At 48.0% G+C, this 21,020-nt stretch overlaps 1 protein-coding gene across 1 annotated transcript; it reads right to left on the reverse strand.

Moving 5' to 3' along the window:
* Positions 1 to 3,623: 3,623 nt before the first annotated feature.
* On the reverse strand, positions 3,624 to 15,084 carry gna12a (guanine nucleotide binding protein (G protein) alpha 12a). The gene is made up of 6 exons (XM_037471129.2): positions 14,264 to 15,084; positions 10,825 to 11,043; positions 5,869 to 5,919; positions 5,562 to 5,762; positions 5,092 to 5,298; positions 3,624 to 4,604 (listed from the first exon to the last, which is right to left on the reverse strand). Exons 1-6 carry the CDS (start codon positions 14,579 to 14,581, stop codon positions 4,443 to 4,445), a joined length of 1,158 nt encoding a protein of 385 aa, XP_037327026.1. The 5' UTR covers positions 14,582 to 15,084; the 3' UTR covers positions 3,624 to 4,442.
* Positions 15,085 to 21,020: the final 5,936 nt, after the last annotated feature.

Consider the following 21,020-nt stretch of genomic DNA (forward strand, 5'->3'; position numbering starts at 1 on the left):
GAGGCCATGCGGGAGGAGTTTGGCGACGTGTTGCGCTCGTTGACAACGCGCAGAAGGAGCCGACGAGAGGCCAGACGTCACAGCGCCGCTCCCAACACACAGCCAAGGTCCTCCGATGCGTCACGGGCCGAGTCATCAGCTAACGGCTATCAGCTTCACATCGTTTGCTTTATCCCACTGTGTGTGTGTGTGTGTGTGTGTGTGTGTGTGTGTGTGTGTCAGGGCCAGAAACCCAGGAAGTACTTGGCTCATTATTAAATATCAGTAGGTCCAATCAAAACAGCCTCAGGGGAAACATCAGCTTAACCAAAGTCATGAGACCAGATTCACTCGCTCACATGCAGACGTGTACACACTCAGACCCTCAAACACACTCATTCACACACACACACATAGTGTAGTATATTGTGGTGGTACTCCAGTTTGTGCTTACTAGGCTAGTCAACTTGTACTTTCGGGGTTATATCTTGTAATATCTATTAGTCCTCTTTTATAATATTCATACAGAGTACACATCCGAATGTGTGTGTGTGTCCTTGCTGAGTGCATTTGAGAACTTAATGTGTTCATTTTTTTGGTATTTCAAATTTGCACGAGTTGCTCGGCTGTTTGCCGAGTTTTTTGCGAGATGGTTGTCATGGCAGCTGGAAGGACACGTCAGGTCAGGTGGTTGATGAAGTTTGCTCTGGCTAAAGGGTTTTTAGGGAGATTAGCACGGTCCAGCTATTGGATAACTTTACATGTACAACAAGAACTAAGAAAAGATAAGAATTTGATCACTTCAGGGACAATCAATATTTTAATAGAAAAAGTGTGTGAGGAAAGAACATTGAATTAAACTACCCTGCTTTTGTTAATGGCCCGTGTATTCAATTAAACACACATATATACAGGCCGCACACACACACACACACACACACGGTGCAACTTGAGGACAGAGTGTCCCGCGTCTCTCTGCCTCTGTAAACCGAGGCTTCCTCATGTTTCAGAGACCGCTGGGGAAATATTTTTCTGCTCCCTGCTTTTTCCTCTCATCTCCTCTCTAGGATACCGCGGGAGGCTGGTTTGGGTTTCTCTGATGTGTGTGTGTGTGTGTGTGTGTGTGTGTGTGTGTGTGTGTGGGAGGAGGGGGAGGGAGGGCGCGGGGGGGGGAGACGACTGAAACAGCCGGAGGGATGTCGTTCTTACAGTCTCTCCATTTTGGGATCAGGACAGGAAGTGGACTCAACAGAGGAAACATGACCTCTCTCCCTCCTCCCTCCCTCGGTCCTCTTACTTTTTCTCTTCCTCCCTTTGTCCGTCCCTCCCCCAGTCCGTGCCTTCCCATTCAGAGGGTCATTTCTGCCTTTTTTTTTTTTCTCGGTTCGCTGGTGTTTGCGCGTCGACCTTGAATCACATTCTACTCGCTTCCCGTGCGAGTAAATCTACGATAACAAGCGGTTTATAAAAAAACCCTCTCCCTCTCTCTCTCTCTCTCGACTCACAGTCTGTTACGTATCACGGCTCCTCTGATTAAAAGCCAAAGCAAAGGTCAGACCCTGCCGGGTAACGCAGACGTCGGTGTGGCCGGGCGAGCGTCGCGTTACGCCGCGTCGGAATGAGAGCCGACGCGCTCGGGCCTGCAGACTTCAGATCAGCGCCGATCAGCTCTCTGGCTTTAGAGGAGTGCCTTCTCATGTTCATGAAACATGCCCCAGGACATTAGAAAAACACACTTGAATTCATTTCTCCTCCCATCAAAACATGTTTTTCCCTTCTTCTGTGACCCGCCCGCCTTTCCCCTACTTGCGTCTAATCCCCCTCAACAACTGTCCAACGCAGAGGTCGTCGACCTCTTGCTTTGCCGTACACACGCGCGCGCACGACGCCCACACTGGGAAAATAAAGAAACAGCATGTCAGCAAAACGGCAGTGTATTTCACCACAGAGCACAAAGCCAAGGCACCGGGAAGCATACAATCCCCCCCCCCCCCCCACCCCACCCCCAAAAGAAGACCTCCCTCAATCCGCCCGCTAATTTTGTTTGTTTCATTTTCCCCAGACGTTTCCTTTCTGCTTGTTTTCTCTCGGACGCATCCAGTGCAATGACGACACTTACACAAAAAAAACAACAAAAAAAAACGAACTTGCGTGAGTGGTAAAGGTAGGTTAGTCAAGGACAAATGTTACAGCGACGTTACACTTACAGTGAGACTGTTAGACAGAGTGGTGTGTGTGTGTGTGTGTGTGTGCCATCCGGGTGCCACTTCACGCACAGTCAGATACTTGCAGTACTCTTATGTACGAGATGCATGAACATGCACAAAAAAAAAGGGCCTTAAGTCAAACACACACCACAAATACATACAAATGACACAGTTATAATACAGTATTATAATAATAAGGCGTGTGGAAGTGCTAATGATCCGCCTCATTCCCCCTCAAGGCCATTTGGACTGACTGCTCAGGGCGGGAGGCGCAGCCCAGCCGTGTCCTACTGCTGCGTACCAAATCAATCCAGAAGGTTCTCTTCATAAATACTCAGCACGCAAACTGATTGGAAGGGTTTTGAAAGGATCTTTCACCATGCGCGTTTCTGCTAAACTAACCACCAAACTCCAAGTAACCATAGCAACATTGTTTTTTTCTTTATGCCACATCACTGGCTGACTCTCGCTGGTGAAACGGCTGCAGCTAGTGATTATTTTGCATTAGTTATTACTCTGTTGGTTTTTATTTATCAAAACACAGTGTGGCCACTTCATTAAATACACTTTTACATCTATAGAACAGCCTGAATTACTGACATGGACTCCTCATGGTGCTGAGGACATTGTGCCTGATAAACGTGGCCCCCGAGCGTCTAATCAAAGTCAAAAAGAGAAGAGTTTTAGGGAAGAGTTATAGCTCTTGTTTGGTCTCAACCAACTCCTGAGGAAACTTTAGCTCTTTAGCTGCCGGTTGTTTGGAGCTGGACATTCTTATTAGTGGTAAGTGGGCTTGAGTGAACTAAGTGGCCGTTTGTAAAATCTGAAAGACGCTAAAACGTTCTTTCAAGCTGACGGGAGCTACAGAGTCCAGTGGACAATTCGCTCTTAGAACGACGTCTTAACAGTAATTTTGTTTTTCTTTGTTAATGTGAAATTCTTCACTCAGAAACCTCGAAGGTGTGAAGAAAATCCCGGACTCAGTGCAGGAAAGCAGCCGATCGCGTGTAATCAGCGTACGTTTGGCGTGTTTGTTTTGTGCTAATTCTCCAGATCAGAATTCCCGCCGCGACTGACGAAGAAATCCAAAAAGGCCGCCGGCTGCACAGTGAACTCGGGTCGTTCTCCGCGCTTCCCCTCCGCGTTTGCAGAACCACAAAAAATACCAAAGCCTTCTGGTGAAAGGGGGCCACTCGTAGTTCAGGCTAAGTCTCGGCTAACTGCGGCGCTTTCTGCCGGGACGTTTGGCGGGAAGCGGGGGGGGAAAGGCCGTTCGGGTGGAGATGGACCGTCAATTTTTCGAGCAAGACCCGAAACTGTGTGTCTCTGCGTCTCTCCAATCTTGGTCTCTAATTTGACCGTCTCCTGTTTCTGCCAGAGAGCGAGGAGACGAACAGTCCGTCCATTGTGCGCCAGAGTAGGGTTGCAGGATGGGACTTTTTTTTTTCTTCTTTTTTTTATTTTTTTATCTGCAGCTGTTCATCTCTCGTGTGATGGCGGGAGCTACGAACACAAGAGGTAAAGATTGGCCTTCTTCCTCCGTTAAAGGTCACTGACAGGAACACTTGTGCAACCGTATCACACAACGCGGCATATGACCAGAACGAGCAACAAGCCCTCGCCCCCCCCCCCCCCTCTCTCTCTCTCTCTCACCGCGTCACGTGGACTCTGAAGACCAGGCAATTCTTTCAGCTCGCTCTCCACTTCCCCAAATCCTCCCTGCCTCCTGCTGTTGGCTCACGCAGCTCGGTCCTGCCACATCTCACCCGGCGGCAGTTGTGTTTAGTGACAGGGTTGTCAATAGTGATATATATATATACTGTATATATCTACACACACTCACACACATACTTACATATATACATCTTAGAAAAAAACACTTTCAGTGCTCATGTAGTTGGTGCTTTTTCTCTATCTTCTCTACTAATTTTTTTTTTTTACATTTTCTAACCTGTGAATGAAGGTCGAGAACACCGCAGCTACAAGTAGGCAGCCTATCTTCCCAACATACACACATTCATGCGGGTTATATTCAAGGGCCTTGTCCTCACAGTACGACCCTCATAGTTTCCACAGGGTGCCGACAGGTCAAGGGGGTCACTCAGGGTTCAGGGTTCAGTTAAAATCCGCCGCCCTCCTCCACAGGTCGGTGTTAATATGCGCCGGTGGTGGGTCCCGACGGGGGCCGGGCTAATGGCTGGTTTCACAGTTCACAGTCGGAGAGAAGCCGTCGTCTGGCGGCCCGTCCGGAGGGGGTCACTGCAGCATGATGTCTTTGAGGTTCTCCTGCAGGATGGTGTCCTTGACGGCGTGAAAGACGAAGCGTATGTTCTCCGTGTCCACGGCGGTGGTGAAGTGGTGGAAGAGCGGCTTGCCCCGGTTTCTCCTCTTCCGGCTGAACGACTGCACCAGGAACGCCTGCAAGATGGGGGGGGCAGAGCGGACGCGTATAAAGGCGCACGTTTGCTAAAGAGCACTCGGGTGCGTTTCCTGCGCGAAAGACGTCCTGCCGCTGAGGAAAAGTGACAGAAGACATGAGGAAAAACAAACCTGAACGTAAACCGCATCTGTTTTACAGCACGACTCCCCGTCGAGGCGCATTGGGGACGGGAGTGTCAATTTTGCGGCTGGGCGCCCAGCTGGAATGCACACTTGGTGCCTTTGTTTGGGTTAAATGTGATTTATCGTATTCCTGAAAAACACTAATGGCCCGAGAGCCCGTGTGTGTGTGTGTGGGAAGTGTGCGCGCTCATTTCCGTGTGAGCGCATCGGGAGCCTATCTGGATTATTTAACGCCAGGCGGAAAACGAGAAGCAGCCGCAAAAATAACTTGTAGCAGGAATTAGTTTGGCACCTTGTAGTGTTTGACAACCTGTTGTTATTGTGTGTGTGTGTGTGTGTTTACCTGTACGTCCTCCAGCCTGCGGGGCTCTCCTCTGAACTCGGGGAAGTTCTTGCGGATGTCCACCGTGCGGATCTTTTCCACCAGCAGGTCGGTTTTGTTGAGGAAGAGGATGATGGACACGTTGAGGAAGAGCTTGTTGTTGACGATGGTCTCGAAGATGTTCATGCTCTCCACCAAGCGGTTCGTCCTCCGATCCTCCATCAAGACCTGCCATCGCACGTAACACAAACACACACACACACACACACGAACAATTATCTTATCTTATCTGGTTTTATGCAAGCACCAATTAAGGATTCAGTCGTCATCATGTGACCGTTGATGTGGAACAATCAAGTTCCCTCAGCCAGCCACAACGGGAGCTTTGTGCAAATCTCAAAAAGTTGCTTCTCGTCCAATTCGTAAAAGCAACGATCATCAGACAGTCCGGTTAGCCTCGCGGAGACGCTGAAATGTGCTGTGATCGTCACCTGGTCGTACTCCGACGAGGAAACCATGAAGAGGATCGACGTGATCCCGTCGAAACACTGGAACCAGGTCTTCCTCTGGGACCGCTGGCCTCCCACGTCCACCATCTTGAAAGGGATCTTCTTTATGACAAAGTCGTGCTCCACGATGGCTTTCGTCGCCTTCCTCGCAAACAAAATGTCCTGCTTGCTCGGGATGAAGTTCTGGAAAATCAGAGGCAAATCGGGTTTTTCTTTCTTTTTCTAAGAACTTACAAGAGGTCGAGAAATTCAAAGTGCACTTGAGATTTAACGAATCACAGCGACTCACAAGTTGACCAATGCGATCCAAGTTATCCAGGAAGTATTTGACCGACTCGCTCTGCGGACGTGAAAGAAACAGAAGAAAGGAAAATCATTTCAGAGTTTCAGATTTTCCAATTCGATCCGAACACGAAACCCCGGGTTTAAAACCAGGTTCGTTTCTAGAGTGAAGCATCTTTTTGGATTAATGATCAACGCCGAGTGTCAAGTAGAGAGACTTTTGTGCGCGTGCGTTATTCCAACAAGGGACCAGATTTAACCGGATCATGTGTAGGCTACAATGTAGCAAAATACAGACTAAAATGAGATTAAAAAAGAAACAAATGATCGAATCAAAGCACTTTAACCGAATATTAGAACATTGATTTCTTGTATTTCTTTTTTATTTGATTCACATTTCGTGGAACAGTCCTAACGTGGTTAGTTATGAAATAATACATCAATCGAATCTTTAAATCTGTTAAATCAGATAAAAAGGACGGCATGCATGTAACTAACGCCACTCACTTCATTATATTTTAAAGTGCACATTCTGCTACTCGTGAAGCGACTTTCATGGAAATCTTTGACTCGCAGCACATGGTTGTGTTGCTTATTGTGTTGTCTCGTAACCACAACAAGGACTCTATGAAGTACCTGTAAGAGCCGCGCTGATCAATAGTCCTCCATTATCTATTGATCAAATGGCTGTGAGTGATGTGATGGGAGTCTCTCGTAGTCACGAACCTGCGCGAATCAAGCTTTGATACCGTCTTTTAGACCCCCCCCCCACCCCCCTCACAAACCTGCTGTACCCCACGTGTCGCAGTGTGACGTAGACAACAACACACAACAACACACAACAACACACCACAGATCTCCCAATCATTCATGAATTAATCCGATTTTTCAGGTTGTGCTGAGAACAAATCGGCAGATTCTGGAAACTCGACTCGAGCAATCGGCCTCGCAGGGAACACGAGGTTTTTGTCACGTCTGCGTCGCTGTTGTCGAGCGGCCACGCGGTTTGACGGTCGGTCACGTCTTCCCTTTTAATTGGATGACCGGGCGGCCAATCGATTATCGTGCAGTTCCGGAGACGAAGGGAAACCATCGGGCGCCTCAATCAAACGGCAGGATTCATGGCTTTCATGTTCGTTGCCGAAACTGAATAAAAACGATAAAAGTGATTCTTGTGGTTTCTGAAAAGAGTTCAAAACGGCACCTCTCTCTCTCTCTTAAACACACACAGACACACACACACTCACATTCAACAGGAAACAGCTGCGTGTGTGAAAACAGTGGGGAGAGACACGGGGGACGGAGGGATTAGCGAGTCAGACACAACCCAGTTACACAATCTTTTTAGCATCTCTCTCTTTCTCTCACACACACACACACACGCGCACACTTGATCAGTAAAGCCCCTTTAAACCTGAAACCATGCGCATTTTTCAGTTTCTGACCAGGCTGACGGAACAGAATCGGCGACAACTCGGCGTTTGATCCCTCTCAGTCGGGCCCTGGCATGCCGCGAAACCACCAGGAAGCGCGGCGACGGGTCACGTGACCCCCCGTGACCCGTCGCTGCTGACCTAGAGTGTCACGGCAAAGGGAAACACAAAGCAGAGGGGCTCTGATTGGTTCAGCTGGACGAGAACAGGAGGAGGGGCTGTTTTGGGGGGGGGGGGGGGCAGCAGGGAGAGGGGAATTCCCAGAGATGAAGGGATACGCAAACACAGACAAGAGACATAGACAGACACACACACACACACCCTAGCACATAGATCGTTTCCACTGATGATCTAACATCTAACTATCAGCAACAGTAATTTAACCTCAGCCTTGATAAAGTGGAGGCATCAAGTTACATTCATTTTGTTTTAGCCCGTTGGAATGCAGATCTATAACTTAAAAAGTAAAACTGTGTGTGTGTGTGTGTGTGTGTGTGTGTGCGAGTCTGGTTTTTGTGTGCGAGTGCATTTGTGTATGTGGTCGAGTAAGGCTGGAGGAATGTCTCCATTCATGGTGTGTATGGGCAGATTAGAGGCTTTATTACACCAAAGACCTGAATAAGCTCACATTGTGTGTGTGTGTGTGTGTCAACAGGTATATGTGTGTTACTTGTGTGTGATTGGGAGTGCCACGGTGCAGCAGTCGTACCGAGCTCTTTTACTTATTAACTCACTGAATAAAGAAAGTAATTGGTGTCTAATGGTTTGACACTGCGGTTTTGTTGTCTGATAGCTGTTAGTCTGCTGTGAGGATGAATAATATTTCGTTGGCCACCGTCACCATAATCAGTGATTTAAAAAAAACATATGAGCTTATTGTTTGAAATCTGGGACAAAATATCACTGAAAGCAGTCGCACAATCAGAGCGCTTTCAAACAAACCAAAGCTGCCTGTTGAAAACATCCATCGGTTTACCGTTCCACTTCCTGGTTGAACTTTGACCTACTAGACGAGTGCCTGCACGCAGTTTTCCCTTCTGGAATCATCCAGTGAAACCAGACGCACTTTGCCGGGCTAGTGTCCGCGGTGCAAAGTGAGACACAAGCTGAAAACGAATCCCAAATGCATCTTTGGGTGCGTAAAGGAAGAAGAACCACAGAAGACCTTCCCCTCTGCGAATAAAGTTACAGTAAACACGGTCAGCTCCAGCAGAGACTTCAAGGATGAATAAAGATCATAAAGCCCACCATGTGGGCTTGTGTGCGTTTCAGCATTTATGGCCTCTTTACATCTTCAAAGACCCCCATAGAGTGTGGAGGGTCTCCTCAGGCCTCCTTAGTTCACGGTGCCGATGCTGAAGACCACAGCAGATACACACACATATATATATATATATATATATTGTTTTTGTCATACGTGTGTTATCTGGGTGTGGTGCGTTCCCAGAATGAGTAAACAAAACCCTTGCTTTCGGATTGTTGTTTTTTTTCTTCCCTCCCACTATCTCTCCCTCTCCTCCACTGCTCCTCTCTCTCCCCCTCTCCTCCCCCCCCCCCCCCCCCCCCCCCCTCTCTCTCTTTCCTCCCTGTCAGCCTGGTGGCCCAGCTCCAGCGCTGCCTGGGAAAAGCTGACCCTGGTATCCCCGGAAAACCTCTCAGAGTGTGGAGGGGACGAGGGTGGAGCCACCAACTCAGCACATTTTACTCCACGGTAGACATTTTGTTTTTTTTCTTCCTTTCCTTTCTCTGGTTCGTTCTATATTTCTCTCACACATCAAAGCACCGAAAACCAAACGCTGCGTTAGCCAAAGTCTCAATACTTTCAGGTTTTCGGGACAAAGAACAGAACAGCGTGACATGCCAGTTGAGCTCTGATCTGCGGCGCGTTGCGCGGTGGCAGGTGTCACCTGCCCGTTGGCAGATGTCACCTGCCCGGTGGCAGCGGCACTTAAAGCGGCTTCCGTTGAAACGGACTTGGAGCCTGTCGCTCGTAGCGGAGCTAGCTGGATCGAATTAGCTGGATCGGCTAGCCGGTGACTTTTTACTTCTGTTGGTTGGTTTGTGTTCACAAGGAGGATGTGATTCTCATGGAGCTTGATGAAAGGGTGCAGCTTGGACCCAGAGAGAAGCCGTTAAAATCAAGCGGGCGGAAAAACACGCCCAAATCGTTAACTAATGGAAGTGGCCGCTCATAGTTTTACAAATAGGACACTTTTCTCTAACAATGGAGATCTGTGGCACATGGGAGACATTGAGATATTTCAGGCCTAAAACTTAAACTGCATTTCAAACTTTATATTCATAACAGCTGCTCATTAAGGAGCGTCATGAAGCGACGCACACGCAATTGAAGCCACGGACGCCAGGGACAGTACTTGTTGAGTTTATTGTTGGTCTTGTGTCTCTCGGGTGGACCGGTCATTAAAATAAAGAACACGACCAGCCTGGTTCTTTAAGCCCGCTGCGACACACCGGCTTTATCGTCCAGCCACACCTGATAAGCCCAGGAAGGCCTGACCCGAAAGCCGCTCACTCACTCACACACACACACACACACACACACTTACAGTATTTTAAGTGAGAGGGAGACGGAAGCGGCCTCCGTCTGACTGCAGATAGTTCGGGCCCCTGATAACGCAACAGGGTGAAAGGTCAAACGCGCGAGCTCTGGACAGAAAGTTGAGCAGCGCCCCCCCCCCCCTTTCCGTGGTCACTTCCCGTGGCGGCTGCACGCACAACGAGGCGCGTGAGAGACGCTTGATGCTGAAAAATGGTTTGGTCTTGTTTGAAGGCACTTTCGGGGCCGTTACTTGTAAAAACCAAGAGCCAGACTGGATGGAACACAATCTGTTTTTTAACCTCATTCTCATCTGTTCAGCACCGGCACGGTAACAAGAGGACCGGTGATGGCGTGCGGACGACGCCAGTTCTGGTCAGCGCGCGTTTGATACCTCAGGGGTTAAAAGGGGGAAAAAACAAGTAACACTCTCATCACACTGTGTTCAGTGCGGCGTGGCCCCCCGGGGCTCCACTTCACTGACAGGTGAAACAAAACACTACTGACAGAATCCAGCGACTTCCTCCGGTGTGTCTCGAGCTCGTCACTGTGTTGTTTTAGACTTTGTGAATCCTGGCCGGTCGCTGTGCAGATATTATCTGCCGGGTCGAGACACGCCACACGGGGGGGGTCGTTTGTAACGCCATGCGCTTTAAGGGAAATAAGAATAGACACTTTCGGCACCAAATGCTGGGAAACAGGCGGCGTCCTGATTAGTCGTGTAGTTTCCTTTTGGCTGCTTTAATGGGACGCATCAGCCAGTGAGCCACCGATGACTGATCATGACTCCTCCGCGACCAATCAACCCGAGGCAGACGAGTCACAGCAGATTATCGTTGAAATAGTTGACCGTCGTTAGTGGCGATGCGGCCTCAGACAAGAAAGAGGTGCAGTGAGAAAAAAAAACTGCGTGGACCAATCCAAAAGCAACACCGGACCCCGCGGGGCGAAACCCTTCGCCAAATGCACTCACCAGCTGGAACTCGGAGCGCCGAGCGTAGGCCTCCTGCACGCCGGCGTCGGCCCACAGCGCGCCCAGCGCCATCACGTACAGCTGGAACTCGCTGGGCTCGACCCCCGAGCCGCCCACGCGCCCCTCCCACGACATCACCAGCATGCCCTGCTTCTCGTTGCCGCAGCTCTGCCAGCCGATGCCCAGCTTGTCCCGGGCGTCCACCAGCACGCGCATGCCCTGCAAGGGGGGGGGGGGGGGGGGGGGGAGGGGAGGGGGGGGGGGGACACAGTGTGGTGTGAAACGTGGTGAGGTGGAGTTTTTTTTTTTTTTTAATATTTCTAACGTCAGCAATATTCCATCGACCGCAGAAGAAGGGTTGAAGTGAAAGGGGAGCTCATGCTTCCTGCAGGGAGAAACGTCGACCCGGTCTCGCGTTACATGGGGGTCGATTTATCCGCCGCCATGTGTCGGGCACCCACGCATGCACGCACGCCCCCCCCCCCCCACCCCCCCAAACGCGTGCGCGTGTGGTTTCGCGCTCCACGTGGGAGGTCTCCTGCTGAGGGATCAAACCCACCGACACAAACCCATCGTGTGTCTGCTCCTCTCTCTCTCTCTCTCTCTCTCTCTCTCTCTATAGATCTCATTACTTCTGGCACATAACATTATTTATTGAGTCAATTTAGCCGCTTTTTTATCTTTCTCTTCGCTTGCATTTGACGCAATAATTGACTCCGATGTGAAGCGTATTTCACGGCATCTTAAAAGTTCAGAACCCGCTGTATTATTAAAGCCTTGATTTATTGTTTTAATCATCACACGACGGAGCAGCAAACTTTATTATTGAACCACGAAGCATCTCAAAGGTCACAGTAGGTTATGGGATGTGAGTATCTGTGTGCGTGTGTGTCAATGAGTCATGAACATGTTGTGCAACAGTCGAGTGTGGTGGAGTTTATTTGTGCAGCTTAATCTCTCGTTCGGAGAGGCTTTAAAGGCCCAAAACACGAGCAGCTGCCAACTCCACCTCGTTTCCACAAAGACGAGGAAAACCTTCCACGAGAGAGAGATTCCCTCTCGTGCTCTGCGGCAGCAGGTGTGGGTTTAAAAAAAAAAAAAAAAAGAAGCAATTGCAGTGAAATGTAAGGAAGACGTGACTGTCAGTTTGCAGCTTTTTCAGTGTGTGTGTGTGTGTGTGTGTGTGACCTTTGAGTCACGCCCCCTGCCGGGTTATCGTGTAATTAATCACGCGGCGTATCGATTTTACTTCACTCTGCGTGGTCGTCCTGTCTGCCTCACTTCCTGTACGACCCCGTGTGTGTGTGTGTGTGTGTGTGTGTGTGTGTGTGTCTGCATTTCAACACCGAACCAAATCAAACAACAGCAACGGTCGACGAGAAACAGCTCGTGTCGGGTTACGTTGAACCACTGGACTCTTGATACTTTCGTACGGTTTCATATTTTGAGTCATTAAGATGCCCTCACTGTAAAGCGTCTGGGCCTTAAATAGATGTTTTAACTTTTAAATCCTGCTGGTTTCCCCCAGAGACACCGGGTGCAAAAGGAGTCGTCTTTGTGCGGCGTGTTGACCAACCGCAAAGTGTTTTAAAGCAAAAGTGGATCGAGGATATCGGCGAGTTCCCACGTCTCCGACCCGCAGGCCTGCGTCCTCACCCCCGGTGACGCGCTCGGCGGTATTATTAGCGTCTGAGGAGGCGGCTGGCTGGGACTGAAACAAATCTCTTGTTTCATTTATCGCTATTGTGTAATTACAAAGTAGCTCCCTTCCTGCTTTCAGGATGTCCGCCCCATCGGCTCCCCTCCTCCTCCTCCTCCTCCTCCTCCTCCTCCTCCTCGTCCACTGATGTTTCTCTCGCCCCCGCAGTCCGATTCCCGGGTACACGTCAAACGCTGTCAAAATACAGCTACAGGCCCGATAACCTCGGCCCTGTGACAGAGAAGCATCAAGCGGCATATTATCTCTCCTCATGTACCCGGATCACCCAACTCTAAACTAAGCCCCGCCCCCCCTGATGCCACCCAGTGTGGCGGGTCAGAGCCCACGCCGTCCCAAACTGCACTGCAATAGAGAGGTACGGGTAATATTAGCTAACCCGTGTTAGCTAATATTAACCCCCCCCCCTCATGCGGCCTGTGCACCATGGCTCTGATAGTGTGACGAGCCTGAGCCTCCTGACCCTCTTTGTTAAAAATCAACCAATTGCTCGGGTTATCTCCCTTGATTGATTGGAGTCTGACAGAAGCAGTGATGATGGACAAACAATGAGCATCAGAGAAATTCCAATAAGACAAAGTCTGCTTTATGCTCAAGGTTTCGACCCGGTTACGTCTTTTTCAGCTTAGTTTAACTTTCATTGGTGTAACATAGAGATGTATAAACAATTATGATCGGACAGGAACCGGAGCAGAGATTTATCCCTGAACTCCACCAGTGTGTCCCTTGTTGTTTTAATACCTACATGTGCAACACACTCTTTGTGTTCTCAGGTTCCCACGAACCACTGTTTAACACCTCAAGTGTCCTCGTCTCTAAGGGGAATTGGGATTTCACTATTTTCATTTTCTCACACTCCCAAATCAGGCAATTAACGACCCCCCCGAGCGACAGAGAAGAGAAGAGACTGCGTAACTCAAACCACACAGAGGTGCTGTGTCCCGTGCGGCCTGGGACCGCATTGTTTCCCCGGCATGTCGGAGAAGACGCCCCTTATTGTCCAAAACATACATTACCCGTCACGTGACCACCACGTTTCATTATCGCCTGTCCTACACATCGGGCCTTTTGTTGGGTTTTCAGGAAGTTAAGTGGTGGTGAAACGGGTGTACGGGAATGATGATGTAGAGGGGGGGGGGTTATTCAAGAAGGGGGGTGTTAGGGTACAGCCTCGGCTGTGTGGAAGTGCGGGCTCTTATCGTCCTCGTCTGGGCCGTGTGGCACTCGGGGCGGATGTGCTCATCCCTCAGGAATAGTGTGGTATTGTTAGCTGGTCAAGGAGGCCCAGCCATGATAGCAAACAAAGGGACAGCACTATGGGATAAAAATATGTACTATGTCAACATGTGTGTGTGTGTGTGTGTGTGTGTGTGTGAGGCTCAACTGTGGGGTGGAAATATCAAAATTAGGGCAGCGAATGAAACGAAATATTTTCTACAACGGAGTCATCTGAGATTTATTTTCTTTTGTTTAGTCTGCAAAATGCAAAAAGTGAAGAATGCCTATCATAATAAGTCTAAAATTCAAATATGTTCGGCATTACATCATTAGAGATAAACACATCAAATATCCACTTTTGAGAGGATGTTTTTTGGCATTAGTTCCCTCCCGTATCAATCAATCCACTAATCTAACTATAAATAAAACCATTGTAAAGTAGATGACAGCAGTAGTTTATAAACCTGGTGGTTTGTCCATTTGAATCCACTCCCTTGTTCTTACCTTCAGTATATTCTCATAGATGGTGTCCCGGAAATCCAGAAGTGCCTTTTTATCAAACTCCTGGCCGTTAATGATGCGCATCTGTTTGAGGAATGTGGACTTTCCGCTCTCTCCGGCCCCGAGCAGCAGGATCTTCACCAGCCGCCGCACGGCTCTCCTCTCCCGGGCGAGCATCGCGTCGATCTCCCGGCTCCTGCGCCGCGCCTCCCGCTCCTTCGCCGCTTTGCTCTCCCGGCTGCCCTCCTTGCTGCTGCCCGGCTCCCGGCTGGCCTCGGACGGGAGCAGGCAGCGGCTCAGCGTGCGGACCACTCCCGACATGGCGAGTCGTGGGAAGAAAAAAAAAAAAGTTCACCGAAACACCAGCGGGAGACTGTTCATTATAGTGTGTGACCTCTTGGGGGGGAGGGATGGGACGGGAGGGGAGAGAGGGGGGGGGGGGGGGGGACCCGGTCTGGTTACATCCAGTTAGTAAATAATACGTCTTGTTAGAATAAAGTCTACATTTATAATTTAAAGGGGTGGTCTGTTATCTAGTCTGTGGCCGGCAGACTATCCGCGTCCATGTTGGTGAGAGCGCGCCATCAGGAAGACCAACCATCCGGAGAGAAGGAAACAAAACCGGTCAATGAGGAAAACGATGTTTGGAGAAAAGTTTCAGATGTTTAAGTCCGTCCGGGCTTAGTGGAGTCGAGTGAAGGGGATCGCTCGTCCGTCCGACGACCCTCAGCCAAACAAACAGCCCATCCGCTCCGTGCGCGCTGCCGCGGCTCTGTGAACTTGGGCGGCGCAGCGAGGGCAGCTCCGCCGGGCGGAGGAGGCACCGTCAGGCGGAGGAGGAGGCCTGCGGTACCCGGGGCCAACCGACAGGGGAGAGGGGGTGGGCGGGGGGGAGACTCTCCCGGGGGGGGGGGGGGTTAGGGTTAAATTTAGTACCTCAAAATAATGACCTTTATAATGATATTTAAACTTTAAAATAATGACAAGCGTTTTCAATATTTTGACTTTGTAAGTCAAAGAGTTTGTTATTAATTTTGACACTATCTCAAAGTAAACTATACAGCCTTTTTTTGTTAACCTTTCCCCCCACAATATTGAAAATTTGACAGATCTAGATGACCGAAAGAACTTTTAATTAAATCATTAAAAGTATTGCGTTGCACTATTCAGGTTTCCAGGGTGCGACATCTAGTGGTGAGGCTGCAGATTGCGACTCTTTGAATGCAAACTGCTCATTCTAAGCTAACGAAAACCCAACCCTTCCACAGCCAACATGTCTTTGAATGATCACACTTTGTCTTTGTCAAAAAGCCAGACGAGCCCAAACGATTTGTGTCCCTGGAACAACAACATTCCCCCCCCCCCTCCCGCCAATCAGCCGGGGGATCCTGGGCCGGTTTCACGACCAGCTCCCCCTGCGAGAATAATCTGCCCCTAACAGACGCCAGTTGGGTCCGCGGACCTCGTGTTTTCCCCTCGGTCTGCTGCTGAGACGGTGATTGTGGGCCAAAGGGACGTGGAGCCAGCAGATGGAGCAGCAGAACCCGAAGGGCCGGGCAGAGAGAGAATCTGTGAACTTATGCGAACTAATCCGCATATTTCAGGTGCTCTGAAAACAAATTGAATGTGAATTGGCATCATCCAGATGCCTATATCTTCCACAAAATGCTGCGTGGTTTACTAAAGGATGATGTCTTCGAAGCACCCAATCCCTGAATATCAATTATTCAACCAGCGAAAGTTCATATCATTAAGATTTTTTGCTCTGATCCCTTAACTTTTTAAAAACAGTTTTCTTTCCATAAATTGATATTGTACTAATCCGTCCGCAGCATTAAAGAAATAGGATGAATTATAAATTATTAAACCAGCAAATGGTTAAAGCAGCAAATAAGTTACATTCCCCAAATGAAACATGTATTAATAGCAAGCTGTAATTAAATTTTGACATTTCTGCAAAAGCTATTAGTGATATCCGGTTTTACATTGAGGAAAGTACATCCTCGTCTTTAGAAAATGGAAACTTTTTCAAACTAATGGGGGAAAGGTTGAGTAGAAAGAACCGGAAGAAATGCGTGATCATCAAACTTCAAACAAAATGATCAAATTAAATAAGAAATTGAATTAAAATAAATCATCATAGAAAAACTAATAAAAAGGCATTTTTTTCAGTCCTCTTTCACGGCCTTTGTGGCAGAGATGAGTTTTTTTCTGGCTGAAAGTCTTCTCTGATTCACGGTTCATCACCTCAAACACAGCTTCATTGAAATCAATAATTAGTGTATTTTCAATGTGTCTGCGTTCTTCTCACCGACGACCTCCTTATTCTTTCCTCTTCAGGATTTCTTTTGTGTTCCTCCCCGTACCTTTTGAATTCCCCAAAAAACAAATTCAGAACCAACAAATAGTGCAAAAAGTTGAACAGAACGCCGCGCTGTTCCAAGTCTCCCGGGGCAGAGGGCGCTGTTACATCACAGTTGGCTTCTGCTGAGGCCCCGAAACGAATCTTTTAAAAACATAAACAGTTGGTGATAGACTGGTGAGTGAAATGCACGCTCTGCAAGAACTCAGAAAGTAACCACGACATCTCAGGACATCGCGTTCCTGATTGATCCCAGTGTTGTGGACGCACGCACACACACACACACACACACACACACACACACACTCATAAACACACAAACAAGTTTGCAAGTTATTCTGTTGAAATGAACCCCTAATTAAAAAAAATCCAACAGCAGCAGCGGTCCATTCAACCAGTTTGGTGTCTGAATGCATAATATTGATGCGCGGGGGGGGGGGGGGGTGAGTGAGAGATGCGGCGCGAGATTAGAATTCATCTGGATGGCAACACACTCCTCTCATGTAATTAGCCTAAAAGCCTTTTCATCAGGCCTGTAACAACGGACGCACACACACACACACACACACACACACGCACTAATGGACACCAGCAGAGTGTGCTTCCAGCCACTAATACTCTACATTCACCTCTTAACACCACTGGAAGAGGCTCGTGTGCGATGCCACCGTGTGTGTGTGTGTTTTTGTGTTAGTGTGAGTCATTTATATGCTAATGAGGCACGTGGAGTGCTCAGGCGGGGGGGGGGGGGGGGGGGGATGGCGCCCGGCGGGCCTACCGGATGTTTGCATTTGTCTCAGGCAAAAGCTGAAGGGCGGGTCTGGTTTGTTACAAACTGGGTCTCCCGTTAAAGAACATACATATATAATTATATGCATGATCTAATTTGTCTCTGTTCTGCACTGGACTCAACTGTGAGGATCTTTTCATTCTCACAGCCTCATTTTGTTTTTCTCAGCATTTTTATCTTCATCAGACAGAAGGGAACGTGTTTTGACAAACTAACCCCCGCTGCCACAAGTGTTCAACTTGAGATGAGCTTCCATTAGAGACGCGCAGAACCTCCCACACACCAGCCCCCTCCCCCCAGTGTTGAAGGTGTAAGGTCACGACCTTTGCTCTGCTTCTTGGAGAAAACAACCCTCAGATATGGCGGATCCAGCTGCCCTCTCTTGGTCTTTAATTGTACTGCACGTCCTTGGTCCTGCCAGAAGCGGCTTGAAATAACAGGTTTCCCCTTTGGGTTTTTTATTCGAGTCAAATGAACCTGGGTAATTTGGTCATTGAGAACGGTCTCTACGTCACACGTGACGGTACGGAGGCTTTCATCACGTGAAGATCCTCCTGATTATGAGACGCTCACAAGGGTTAACTGGGGGGGGGGGGGGGGGTTTATTAAAAGCGTCCCAACATACGCGGAGGTAAAAAAAAAATGTTTAAATGAAATGACGCTCGACTGAGATTGGAGGTTTGATTCGGTTAATTAAATGAATCATCCATGACCTTTTCAGTGGGAAGTTATTAAAGTGAATTATCAAGCACAAACACCACGTTCATTATAGTTCCAGCTCCTCAGATGGGAGGCCTTCCTGCGTTCACTCTCACTGGGAAACTAAACTCCTTTGTGTTATCAGACTGCCGGTTGGGCAGATGAACTAATTGGAAGTTTGGGCTTTTTTTTTTTTTTTGGGATCAAATTCTTAGCTGATGACTCTGCCACGGCAGATGGGGCTTGATTGATTTAAGGATCGACACCCACCAGATTTTCCATTTGACACTTGATGCTTTGCGCTGGCACTCCTATAAGAATGACTCGGCCCGGATGGAACGGGCTTCAATTCCTTCAGGACGACATACGAACCCGATTCCAAAAAAGTTGGGACACTGTACAGATTGTGAATAAAAACAGAACGCAATGATGTGGAAGTTTCAAATGTCCATATTTCATTCAGAATACAACATAGATGACATATCAAATGAAACAATGTATCATTTTAAGGGAAAAATAAGTTGAGTGTAAATTTCATGGCACCAACACATCTCAAAAAAGTTGGGACAATCCCCCCCCCCCCCACGCAGGCCGTGATGTTGGAACCGATGCAGTAGGGGGGTCTGGCATTGTCATGTTGGGAAATGCGAGGTCTTCCCTGAAAAGAGACAACGTCTGGACGGGAGCAGGTGTTGTTCTAGAACTTGGATGCACCTTTCGGCGTTGATGGTGCCCGAGCCCATGTTGTGATTTCCATTACAGTAGCATCCCTGTATGTGACGCTGTGTCGGCCCCAAGATCACTGGATCGCCTCCAGTATGGTTTTTCCGGCCTTGACCCTTAAGGCACAGAGATTGTTCCAGATTCTCTGAATCTTTGGATGATATCACGCGCTGTAGATGGTGATAACTGCAAACTCTTTGCTGCAGTTTTTCTCTGAGAAACTCCTTTCTGATATTACTCGTCTATTTTTCGCAGCAGCATTTGGGGAATTGGTGATCCTCTGCCCAGCTGGACTTCTGAGAGACACTGCCACTCTGAGAGGCTCTCTTTATACCCACACATGTTGCCAATTGACCTAATAAGTTGCAAATTGGTCCTCCAGCTGTTCCTCATATGTACATATTACTTTTCCGGTCTCTTATTGCTACCTGTCCCAACTTTTTTGGGAATGTGTAGCTCTCATGAAATCCAAAATGAGCCCATATTTGGCATAACATTTGATATGTTGATCTATATTCTATTGTGAATGAAATATAAGATTATGAGCTTTGTAAATTATTGCATTCCTTTTTTATTCACAATTTGTACAATGTCCTCACTTCTTTGGAATCAGGTATGTAATGAAAAAAAAAAAAAATTAGTTGACCATGACGTTTTCTTTACGACTCCACAGCAGACCTCCTTTAAAGTGCTCAGAGAAGCAGTCGAGAGGGTTTGTAAAAGAACATAATTTGAAAAAAACTGATTTGTTGGGAGAGATGGTGCTGTCAAGTGTTTCTTCAGGACTACCTTTCACATGGAGGAGTCACTCTGCAGATCTGAATGGGGACAGAATACACAATGACAATTAGGGAAAGAAAGGACTAGATCGAGTGGATTGATAAGCAGTCTGGAACTCGCAAGAGGAACTCGGGAAAGCAGAAAGGTCTAATTGACCCCGCAGCTGAAGATGGCACATAAGTGGGAGCAAAAGACTCCAATAAAGCAAGAAGCATCTCTAGTGAGCACAAAAAAAGTACTTTGAGAAGAATACTTGTTGTGGTTCTTTCCATTTCGGCTCCGACAGCGGAATATATATTTATTTTGCATATCTCAAAGCCATGCAAACGCACTCAAATCTTGTAGGGCTTTTTGGGGCTAATTGATAAAACAATAATTTGGATTCATTCACCCTCAATCATAAGATACACGATTTCCTCAATTTGCAAACGCAATATAAAAAAAACAATGCAAATGCAAAAAAAATGTGAATGTAAGACAGAGTTGCTGTGGTCTAAATATTACACTTAATTCAGAGTTAAATGTGAGGAGAAACTGCCGTCTGAGCCACAAAGTCAGAACCCAGATCTGATACCAGTCAAGGTTCTGCCACTTGGTTTCCAATTTCTTGACTAAAAGGTTGTTGGGTAACAGGTGAGGGCCGATCGCTGAGGTCTACAGTTGGGTTCCCGTTGTGTGTGTGTGTGTGTGTGTGTGTTGCTATTTGTTTTGGGAACGTTGACAATAAAAAGAAGGAGTCTTCAAAATCCTCTGAAAGTAGAGAATGTGGAGAAAATGTCAGATGCAGCCACCATGATTTTTACAAACGTAAAAGCGGGTTCGATCGGTCTCGCCCATTTTTCTTTGTGGTCCTCAAGGTCTTGGAAATGCGTCTTGTCTCCCTCTGAAGCGCCGTCTTTCAGGGTGATGTGGCCCCGCGGACTGATCCTCTCTGCCGTCGGCAGCTTTATGGCGTCCACGACCTCCTGCGTCACTTCAGCTTTGGGCTGTGCGTCTTTCTCAGAGAGAGAGGATCGGCTGCCCCCCCCCGCCCCCCTCCAGTCGGGTGGTGAGATGTTTCACCTTCTCTTCTTGACTTTTGTGCCACCACCTTCTTTCCAGGAGCCTCCTTCTCTCTGACGCCGCGCTCGTGCAAGTATTCACACAATTAGAGTCGCACTGATCCTTATATAGAAATTATATAGAATATTGATATAGAATATAGTAATTTTTATTTCTTATTTATATATTATTATTTCGTTTAGTTTAGTTAACAGATAAGTGATCTATTATTGACAGTGATTGACTGCATTATCAAATTGTCTGATCACGTTTATTGGAACGTGGCTCTTATTTTGAAATCAGCATGACGCAGCAATATGCGCGCGCGCGGCGGAATAATTTGGGTTCTTTTTACACTGTTTTTC

This window comes from Pungitius pungitius, chromosome 9 (assembly GCF_949316345.1).
Source record: "Pungitius pungitius chromosome 9, fPunPun2.1, whole genome shotgun sequence".
Classification (NCBI taxonomy): domain Eukaryota; kingdom Metazoa; phylum Chordata; class Actinopteri; order Perciformes; family Gasterosteidae; genus Pungitius; species Pungitius pungitius.

Excerpts from the sequence above, each read along its gene's own strand:
- gna12a (XM_037471129.2), bottom strand. The coding sequence starts at position 14,581 with ATGTCGGGAGTGGTCCGCACGCTGAGCCGCTGCCTGCTCCCGTCCGAG. Across the intron at positions 11,044-14,263 it reads TCTATGAGAATATACTGAAG|GGCATGCGCGTGCTGGTGGA; the intron begins GTAAGAACAAGG and ends CCCCCCTTGCAG. Across the intron at positions 4,605-5,091 it reads GCAGGCTGGAGGACGTACAG|GCGTTCCTGGTGCAGTCGTT; the intron begins GTAAACACACAC and ends CCCATCTTGCAG.